Source organism: Helianthus annuus, chromosome 16 (assembly GCF_002127325.2).
Source record: "Helianthus annuus cultivar XRQ/B chromosome 16, HanXRQr2.0-SUNRISE, whole genome shotgun sequence".
Classification (NCBI taxonomy): domain Eukaryota; kingdom Viridiplantae; phylum Streptophyta; class Magnoliopsida; order Asterales; family Asteraceae; genus Helianthus; species Helianthus annuus.
In genome coordinates, this window is record NC_035448.2 from 204,476,491 (window position 1) to 204,487,406 (window position 10,916).

Sequence of the window (10,916 nt, forward strand, 5' to 3'; positions counted from 1 at the left end):
CCAACAACCTTCACACCCCTCCTTTTACAACACCCAACCACCCAACCTTCAAGCTAATTTCGGCTATTTTCAAAATTTGTTATCAATGGACGCTCCTCCTCAATCCCCCGCCTTCGACCCATATGCTTTTCGTGCCCCACAAGTTCCATCACGAGGAAATCACGTCCTCTACCTATTTTCGACGACGAGGACGATGAGGTAGTGCCCGAAACTCAAAATTTGGGCGACGAGGACGAGAACGAGGATGACGAATATAACGTGGATGAAGACGCGGACAACGGAGAAGATGACGCTCGGGATAAAAAGGGAAAAACGGTGAGCGAAAAATGGACAAAGGTCCAAGAAGAGGCGTTGGCGAAGGCGTGGGTACATTGCTCTACCAACAAAAAGAAGGGCAATCAACAAAACCGCGATAGTTTTTGGCGTAAAATTTTAGAGCATTTTAACGCCACCGTCGGCCGAAGTAACCAGACCGTGCATCAAGTACGGTCTAAATGGAACCCGATGAAAGCGAAAATAAATTTTTTCAACGGCCTATACCAACAAGCGGTAAAATTTTTATTTTTTTTAACATTGTATATTTTTTAATTTTATTTACTAAGTTCATATTTTTAACACTTATTATTTTTATAATATGTAGGATCGCACACGAGGAAGCGAATGTAAGGATCTCGACGTGATGAAAGTCGCGTTAACAGAATTTAAAGAGAGATTTCCGAACGGTTTTCAACATGTCGAGGCGTGGGAGGTCGTTCGAAAACACGACAAATGGGCCCAAGTCCCATTGTTGGGTGAGGAAGGTGAAGGTTCGGCACATAAAAGAAAGCCCGTTGACGTGGACCCTTCGATACCGGATATGAACGAAGACCCCTCGCCACAAAGACCACAGCGGCGAGACAAGCGTCAAGCGACATCGTCCGAGGGAAGCTCGGCCGAGTTGGTGGCACAATTCAAGAGTACACCGCCATGAAAGAAGCGAAGCAAGCGATGGAATTGGAGGCGATCGAATTGAGGAAGAAAAGAGAGTCAGAGGCTCGCGAGCTCATATCGGAACAATGCGAGACGATGAAAAACTACAATTACGATCGAGATATGAAAACATTCCTCAAGCCGCACGACGATGCTCCGCCAAATATGTTGCCGTTCATCCTCGCCCGAAAGCGCGAAATCGCTAACAAGTACGGGTGGCCATGCGATTTCTAAAATTTTTATTTTCTAGTTTTAATGTAATTTTTATTTTCTAGTTTGAATGTAACTTTTATTTTCTAGTTTGAATTTAATTTTTATTTTTATTTTCTACTTTGAAATGTCTTTTGTTAATTTTTATTTAATTTTTATTAATATTTTTTTATAAACATGCATATTTTCAACAAATAAAAAAACAAAACAAAAAATTAAAAAACCAAGTCACCTAAGAGGGGAGTGCCGCCATCAATTTAGGGTGTTAGGGGAGTTTAAGAGAGGAGTTGACGTGGCACACGATGATTGGTTGGGCGTAAGAGAGGGGACTCCCCTCTTAGGGGAGTGCCCCTTACACCCTAAGTTAAATTACATAAGATATGAGTCTTTGACGACGATTGATCTCTTGAATTCAAAAGGAGCAACACTTTAAATGAGTTTACCAATTAGACTTAACCCTCACTCATGTATGCGAGTTTCTAAGAGAACAAGACATGGCAATGTTTGTTTGTTTTTTTCATTTTTCATTTTTTTACTATTACTTTTTTACCATTCTTTTGTAATCTTTTTCTCCTTCTTTATCGGTTGTTACTATTTACCCGTAAATCATGTCTAGTAATCATGATAAAGGATTTTTGTTACCATATACCCAAACCGTATATTTATTTGTATCGTTTCATGTCAGACACACTTAAAACCATATTGTGTTCGTGTTTGTGTCGTATTTCGGGTTGATGTTTAAGGTTCAGAATAGCTAGTGACATAGGATAGATGAAATTTGTTTTGCCATTCATCCCATCTCTAAGAGCTTTTTCATTATCAACAACGCAACATCAATTGTTTCCATCGTTTTCCTAAGTGTACCTATCTTTCTCATTTCTCCCATCCCTATACTTTTTTAGATGAATTAATTAATTTGTATAAGTAAAAGCTCAGGGGCGGATGCACCTTGTATCAAGGGGTAGCCTTCGCTACCGCTTGGTCGGAAAATTTTTGACGTTTTTAGTTTAAATTTTGGAAAAATTTGACGTTTTTTCGATTTCGTTACCGCCTATTTATAAAACGTTCCCGCTTGGTTGGAATCCTAGATCCGCCACTCTAAAAGCTGATATAAAATACACAATTAAACAAAAATGTAAAAGTTGTAAATAAACGAATAGTTTATTATTAAAAAAATGAAAAAATAAAAATAGTTACTGAATTGGGATATATCGTCATGTGGTTAAGCAAATGTTTTCAAATTAGTTGTCCAATTAGGGTATATTCTCTCACCAATATAACACATTTGCTTGTATTGTATATAGTTTATCTTAATTGATATTTGGGTAAGGATCCATGTACAACCTTGTTGAATAATGATGATTGATTGAGTACATTGATGTTGTTATTGGAACCGGTGACATCAAAGAATGCATATCAAAACCTTAAATCTTGTGAGGCTACTACTTTGAGCTTAATTGTCGGGTACCTATGATTACCTGGTATTGACTTCTTCATGTTGTTCAACGCAAGCATATGTGTACAATCAATCCTATCTAGTATTCATGGAATTCCATGTTTGGTTTCATGTGCACCATACGGAAGTTTTATTATGTTTTTGCCAGCCGATTTACGCAATTATTGTATACAACTAAATACTTTCATAACATCCGGCATTTCATCAACACAATGCGCGAAAATAGTCGTTAATTACATTTATCTATTTTTTGTTTACATACTTTAGTAAACTTGCAAAAGGTTTTGCCCCAAATCAAATATCTAATGAGTTTTAGGATGCTTTTGATATACAAGTGTGCATATTTTCACACTACACACAACATATACTACATATATAACATTCGGTTTAGCATTGTAGCGAAATCATCTACACTTCTCTCTCTCTTTCTCTTTCTCTCTCTCTCTCTCTCTCTTTTGGGTTTTCGTGCATTTTTTTTTATCTAAACCTCTCAACTTTTAGCATTATCACTTACACTCTCTCAACTGTCTAAACATTTTGTAAAATGTCATTTTAACCTCCTCGAGTTTTACATGCTTATTTTTATTTACATGTTCGTGCTTATTTTTTGTACGTTTTCAGTTGATCAACGTTTTGTTATAAATTTTTGTTCATAAATGAGTCGGGTCAACTATAATACGATTTCACTAGATATAAATTTGAGTTGCTTTACGTTTCGACGCTGATGCAGTGCGTGGTACTATTCTTTAACTTAAAAAAAACAATATTTGTTAAGTGCTTAATACGTATGTTTTGGTATAAATCCAAGTTGGTTGACGTTTTAATGTAAATTTTTCTCGGTAATGAGTCAGTCAAATATAATATGTTTTCGTGTTTATTTTTTATGTGCATTCTCAGTTGGTTTACGTTTTAACATAAATTTTATTAAAAACAAGTCGGAGTCAAATATTTGACAGTACAACTATTTTAAGTTTCAACTCTGACGCAATCCACAATGGGTAAAAAAACTAGTGCAGAACATAAATGAAAACATAAACATAACTGGTGTGTTGGATTACTGGTACTATGGTTGTTGGCATGTAGATATTGGGCTTAGCCCACTTACTGTCTTACTCAACTAATCAATTGGGGTTAGAATTTGAGCACCACACACGATTGTTGAGAACGGAAGATTGAACTTAGCCCACTTTACATTAATTTAACTAGAGTTAACCTACTTATAATTTTATAAAAGCCTAATATAAAAATTAAATATTTAATATGAAATACTTAAAAAAATACATACAACAAAGTTTTACTTTCTATAGTAAAGTTTTACGTTCTAGCACAGTGTCATACGACCGTTTTTGGTATAAATTGCAAACCAAGCTGTTTGCTACGGCTTGAAATTTTAGAACCGACTAACCGAAAGTTCAGAAATAAAGACCGGAAATGAAATCAAACCGATGATCGGTTTGAATGGTTTCATGATTTTAAACCAAACGGTGAGCATTTTCAATTTATTAATTGGCATTTAAATAAAACATGACACTTTTAGAACAAATAGAATAACACTTAAGTTTTCCATCATGGTAAATTTCCGTATTAACTGATTAAGCACATGTGATACATGTTGGATTAACTGATTAAGTTATTCTTCCGAAACATCTACAAATGTCCTATACATCTGTTGTTTTTTGAAGTTGACATGAAACTAAAAGTGGGAAAATATTGGATTCAAAGTCTAGACATCGCACGAACCTTGCTGTTTGTGGTTGTGTTTGTTGACAATCCAAGAGTTTTTGCCACTTTTCTAAGCTCCTCTTTAAGTACTTTACCGGTTCCTGTCTTTGGTAGTTTTGTCACAAACTCCACCTTTTTTGGAACCATAAACTTTGGCATGTTTTTCGTACAATATGCCAAGATTTCGGTTTCATTTACGTCTCCTGTCTGTTTCAAGACAACAAAAGCACAAGGGCTTTCTCCCCACCGCGTATGAGGCATCGCCACCACTGCAGCTTCTAGTATCGCGGGGTGTTTGTATAGAACCGACTCTAGTTCCACACTACTGATGTTTTCGCCACCAGAGATGATCACGTCTTTAGATCTGTCTTTGATTTCCACGTATCCGTCTGGATGGATGACTCCCACATCCCCGGTTAATAGCCATCCGTTTTGAAAAGCCTTTTCAGTCATGTTTTCAGCTTTTAAGTATCCTTTATGTAGAAAGATTACAACCAGTTAATTATAAAAATTATTACTATAATAACGCAATCATATGCAAATATATCTCTAAGACTCTCTCCAATGCAATGTAAAAAAGTATGTCCATGATGATGTGGCTTTCATCCATTAATTCAAATGCATCGGAGGTAAATACATAGAGAGATAAATCCATCTAAGACCATGTGTAGTGGGGCATTATAGGACATTATAGGGCAAAAAAAACGCCCCCTTCTCCATTACATAGGGCATTATAGGGCATTATAGGGCAAAGAAAAATGGGTTTGGCGTTTTAATGAAAACGCCTAAATGAATTGTGGAAGGTTTGAATGGGTTTGACTAGCCAATGAGAAAATAGTTTTTTTTTTTTTGTTTAATGATTGGTAGGGCATTGTAGGGCATTATGCCCACTACACCACTTTTGTTATAATGCCCAAGTGTGACTAGGATGCCACATGTCATATAATGCCCCATGGTGAGGGCATCCAAAACTTTGGTTATTGTGCCCTTTCTTTTAGTTTTTGATTTTCTTTTTCAACTTTATTTATTCAATGAAGCAAAAATCCATCTACATGGGTAAACTTAAATAGAAAATGGGTGATGATGTGGAAAATGTAAGGATATGTAAGAATGTTTGTATGATTGGAGATAAAATTGGTGGTTTTTAAGGATTTGTAAGGATTTTTAATGATATGATGTGACAGCTGATTAGGCAGCTAAGGGCGCCTAAGGGCGTCTTTGCATTGGAGATAGTCTAATACCTTTCATGAGACTACTTCCTCGAAGTACGATCTCTCCCATCGTCTTTCCATCATGCGGGACACCCTCCATTGTTTTTGTGTTCTTTACATCGATATCAGAAAGCGTTAGTATACTTACACCTTGACGGGCCTTCAGTCGGGCCTGTTGATCTTTGGGTAGTAGATTCCATTTTGATTGCCACTCGCACACAAGTGCAGGCCCGGTGGCCTCATTAAGGCCATAGGCATGTGTTATGTGAAATCCAAGGTCCTCCATCTTCTCCAACACGGGGACCGGGGGAGGCGATCCCCCAATGAGTATGTTTACCTTAGAGGTCATGTCACAGCGCTCATAATGTTGGGCCTCTAACAGGATGTTAAGGACAATAGGGGCACAACACATGTGAGTCACCTTGTGGTTAGAAATACTTTTGTACATTTCACTAGCGGTTACGTTACGTATGCACACGTTTGTCCCGCCTCTAGCCGCAACGCCCCAAGTGAATGTCCACCCATTGCAGTGGAACATCGGTAGTGACCATAGGTACACCGCCTCGTTACTAAGTTCCCACCCTTGAATCATGCTCAGCGTGCTCAGAAACGCACCGCGGTGGCTGCAGACCACACCCTTAGGGTTAGAGGTGGTTCCAGATGTGTAGTTCAGTGAGATAGCGTCCCACTCGTCCTCTAGATCTTCACCTAGATATTCTGGGTCGCCCTGGTGAATAAGTTGTTCGTACTCCAAGTCTCCGAACTGGACACTTGTGGGCTTGTTGATGTCATCGATCACAATGACCAAGGGTATCTGGTGCTGGTGGTGATCCGAAGAGCTGTCTTCGGATCCTTTCACCAGCATCTGTAGTGCCTCGGAAGCTATGGGAATGTACTCATAGTCAACGAAGAAGACCTTGGCTTCAGAATGACGGAGGATGGTGACTATGGTTTTAGCGTCTAGCCTTGTGTTAATCGGATTAAGGACAGCTCCTGCCATTGGCACTGCGAAGTGCATCTCATACAATGCCGGTACATTGGGTGCGAGTACCGATACCTAGTAAATTAATTATTTAATACACAGAAAATAATACAATATAGTTTAAGTTCTTTTTTTTAGGGAAAATGTCATAGAATAGTAAGCAAGTTTCAAATAGTAGAAACTTACAACATCATTCTTGACAACATTAAGTGATCGGAGAGAGTAGGCAAGACGACAGCATCTTCGATAAGTCTCGCTCCATGTGAACTGGACACCACCGTCTATGACGGAGGTACGGTTTGAATAAATCTTAATGGCCCTCTTGATGAAAGTGAGTGGAGTAAGTGGGACGTAGTTTGCTGGATGCTTTGCAATTCTATCCATGAATGTAACTACAGAAGTGCTCGTTAGAATTAAGTTTACAACATTTGTTAATATGTGTGTGCAAATGAGATGTGTATGCAGTTACATTATGGTGGTAATTATAGTAGAAAGATTGACAGAAGGGGTGCGTATAAATAGAGATATGAAGGACTTGATATATACATATATATATTGGGGAAGGTTCAAATGAAAACCACTAGTTAACGCGAAAACTCGAAAACTAATTAAAAAAAGCCAAAAAAACATGCAAAAAATTTTTTTTTAAAAAATTTTTTTTTTCAATCAAATTTTCGCAGGTTTTTTTATTAAAAAAAAAAAAATTTCAAAAAAAAAAAAAAAAAAAAATTTTTTTGTGTAGTGCACATGTGTAATACTGCACATGTGTCTGTGTACTACACATGTGTATTATTACACATGTGCACTACACAAATTTTTTTTTTTTTTTTTTTTTTTGAAAAAAAGTTTTTTTTTATATATAAAAACTAGCGATTTTTATTAAAAAAATTGAAAAAAAAAAAAAAAATTTTTTTGTGTGTTTTTTAGGCTTTTTTTAGTTAGTTTTCGAGTTTTCGCGTTAAAAGTGGTTTTCATTTGAACCATCCCCTATATATATTTTAAGATATGAAGGACTTGATTTACGGTTATATTTATTTTGTTTACCATTTTATATCACATTATTGGACATGACTGCAGAATAAATCTACATGATTCATCCTAGTAAAATCAATACAAACAATTTATTCATACCAAACCACTACAAGAAATCGGGCCTTTAGCGACGACCCAAAAAAGACTTTTCGCGACGAAATTCGGTCTCTGTAACCTATTGCGACCGAAATTAGTCGCAACAGGGTCGTTGCTATTGATCCGTCGTACAGGGTGCAATTTTCGTCGCTATACAGGCGTCGCTATAGATTGACTTACAACGACTATTTTTAGTAACTTTTATTAACTCAATGACTTAAAATAAAAAGAGACATCGTCAATGATGAATTACACTTGCTTAAAAAAAAGAGAACAATCAATCCCGTCGTTAGGGGTGGGAGTCTACATGTAACATTTCTTCAACTGAGCGGCGTTCCAGCTACGTGGAACCACTGTGCCATCGAGCCTGGATAGGCGGTAAGTCCCTTTGCCTAAATCTTCTTGGACGATATAGGGACCTTCCCAGTTGGGTCCCAGTTTGTCTGAGGGTTCTGCTCTACTGGCCTCGTTGTCCCGCATGACATACTCGCCTTCCTTGAAAGTTTGCTGAGCCACGCATTGGTTGTAGTACTTCTCTAAAGTTTTCTTGTATTTTGCCTCGCTGATGGCGGCTGCCTCACGCCGTTCTTCCAGGAGGTCCAGGCCTTCCCGCAGGAATCTGTCATTATCATCATTAGTAGTAAGGCGCCTTAGCGATGGTAATCCAACTTCCGCGAGTATCATTGCTTCTGCGCGTAGGTTAGGCTGAAGGGGGGTTTCATTGTTGCTTGTCTTGGGCATGGTTCGATGTGCCCAAAGGACATTTGGCAATTCTTCTAACCAAGAGCTCCCTTCATATCCTAACCTTCTTTTGATCCCATCAAGCAGACTCCTATTTTCCCACTCCACTTGACCATTTCCTTGGGGATGTGCAACCGATGTAAAGATTTGTTGAATCTGAAGCTCCACACACCAATCTTGCAAGACTCTATCTGTGAATTGTGTTCCGTTATCGCTCACAAGGTATAACGGTAATCAAATCGGCACACTATGTGTTCCCATAGGAATTTCTTGTTGTTTTCAGCAGTTATCTTGGCCAAGGGCTTTGCTTCGACCCACTTGGTGAAATAATCAATCGCCACGATTAAGTACTTTAGTTTCCCAGGGGCCAGCGGGAACGGTCCCACGATATCAACTGCCCATTTTTGAAAAGGCCAGGCCGCCGTAACATAAATTAAGTTGTTTTTAGGGCGAAGTGTTTGACGAGCAAACTTTTGACAACTGCGGCATTTTCTGAGTTCATCTACCGCGTCTTCGTGCATTCTAGGGCAATAGTACCCGACATTTTGAATTTTAGCTATGTCTGCCTGGGGTCCGATGTGGATGCCGCATATGCCAGCATGTATTTCCTGGTTCAAGTACTTTGCTTCCGCTGGGGATACACACCGCAATAGTGGTCCCAAATATGACTTCCTATATAGGACGCCATTGTTCACCTCATATTGCAATGCCTTGGTTTGTATCTTCTGGGCTTCACCTCCGGCGGAGGGTAATTCTCCCTTTGTGAGGAACTTTAGAATTGGAGTGTACCAGCAGGGCTCTTCTGCTGTGATGGCGGACACTTCCCGGGGTTCAATGGAAGGTGCTTGTAGCGTTTCCACCTTTACTTCCTTTTCCATGCCCGATGGACATGATTTAGTGTGACGCTGTCTGAAGAAGCTATGAGTTCCTTGGTCTTAGCCATGTATTTTGCCATCGTCTCATCCTTGGCTTCATAGGTCTCGTTCACCTGGTTATTGACTAAGAGAGAGTCAACGTAGGCATCGACCCTTGTTGCTCCCGTAGACTAGGCCATTCTCAAGCCCGCTAGCAGCGCTTCATACTCTGCTTTGTTGTTGGAGCATTCGAAGTCAAACCGCATGGCGTACATCAATCTTGTTTCATCTGGGCTTATCAGCATGAGGCCTGCCCCGGAGCCTTTTCCACTGGAAGATCCGTCAGTGTATAACTTCCAGGTTTGCCTGGCTGTGCTAGACTCGGGTTTGTCTTTGACCACGGGGTCTTGTATCACTTCCCCATCAGGAATCTCAGCTAAGAAATTGGCAATCACTTGCCCCTTGATTGTTGTTCGTTTTTTATATTCAATGTCTAGGGTTCCCAACTCAATCGCACATTTGGCTAATCTTCCAGATATTTCTTGTTGGTGTAAGATTTGCTGTAGGGGATAATTCGTTAAGACTTGTACACGGTGCCCTTGAAAGTATCTTCGGAGATGCCGGGTAGCGTGGACAAAGGCAAGTACCAGTTTTTCGAGTGTTGGATACTGCGTTTCAGGTCCCGCCAGTACTCGGCTGATGTAATATATGGGTGTCTGTTTGCCATCCCTTTCTACCATAAGCACAGCGCTTACAGCGTTGTGAGCTGCCGCCAGGTACATCTTTAAGAGTTCTTCTGAGTATGGCGCTGTGAACATAGGTAGTTTTTCAATGAACCGCTTCATGTCTTGCAAGCCTTCTTCTGCTTCGCTGGTCCATTTGAAGTTTTTCTTGTTAAGGCAGTCCTTCAACGTTTTTATAAACGACAAAGATCTCTCGGTGTGTCTCGCCAAGAATCTGTTTATGGCCACTAAACGCCCATTCAGTGCTTGTGCGTCTTTTAAAGTCCTGGGGGAAGGCATTCGCGTTATAGCGGCTATCTTTTCCGGGTTAGCTTTGAAACCGTCTCGGGTGACCACTACTCCCAAAAACTTGCCTTCTTCTACCCTGAATGAACACTTCTTGGGTTTGAGCTTGATGTTGTATTCTCTCAGCTTTTGGAAGGTTTCTTCGATGTCTTCGAGCATTTGTTTCTCCTCTCTGCTCTTGATCACTAAGTCATCGACATACACCTCCAAGTTTCTGCCTATTTGCTTCTCAAAAGCCTTGTCCATGAGACGTTAATAAGTGGCCCCGGCATTTCGTAGACCAAAAGGCATTTTGGTGTAGCAGAAGATGCCTATATCGGTGTGAAACGCCGTTTTTTCTTTGTCTTCTCTTGACATTTTGATCTGGTGGTAACCTTTATAGGCGTCTAAGAAACACTTGTACCTATAAGGGACCCAAGAGTCGACTTTGAAATCCATCTCGGGCAGCGGATAAGCATCTTTAGGACAAGCCTTGTTCAAATCTTTGAAGTCGATACACATCCGCCATGTGCCATCTGGTTTTTTAACCATCACGGGATTTGATACCCATGTATGATATTTAGTTTCCCTGAGGATTCCAGCTTCGACCAGCTTTCGTACTTCTTTTATTACTGC

The 10,916-nt window shown here is 39.5% G+C and overlaps 1 protein-coding gene across 1 annotated transcript; it reads right to left on the bottom strand.

The window, feature by feature from the left end:
• Nucleotides 1-4,351: 4,351 nt before the first annotated feature.
• Nucleotides 4,352-7,015, bottom strand: LOC110918299 (butyrate--CoA ligase AAE11, peroxisomal). Its single transcript, XM_022162635.2, has 3 exons — nucleotides 6,737-7,015; nucleotides 5,599-6,625; nucleotides 4,352-4,830 (listed from the first exon to the last, which is right to left on the bottom strand). Exons 1-3 carry the CDS (start codon nucleotides 6,932-6,934, stop codon nucleotides 4,352-4,354), a joined length of 1,704 nt encoding a protein of 567 aa, XP_022018327.1. The 5' UTR covers nucleotides 6,935-7,015.
• Between the last annotated feature and the right edge of the window lie 3,901 nt (nucleotides 7,016-10,916).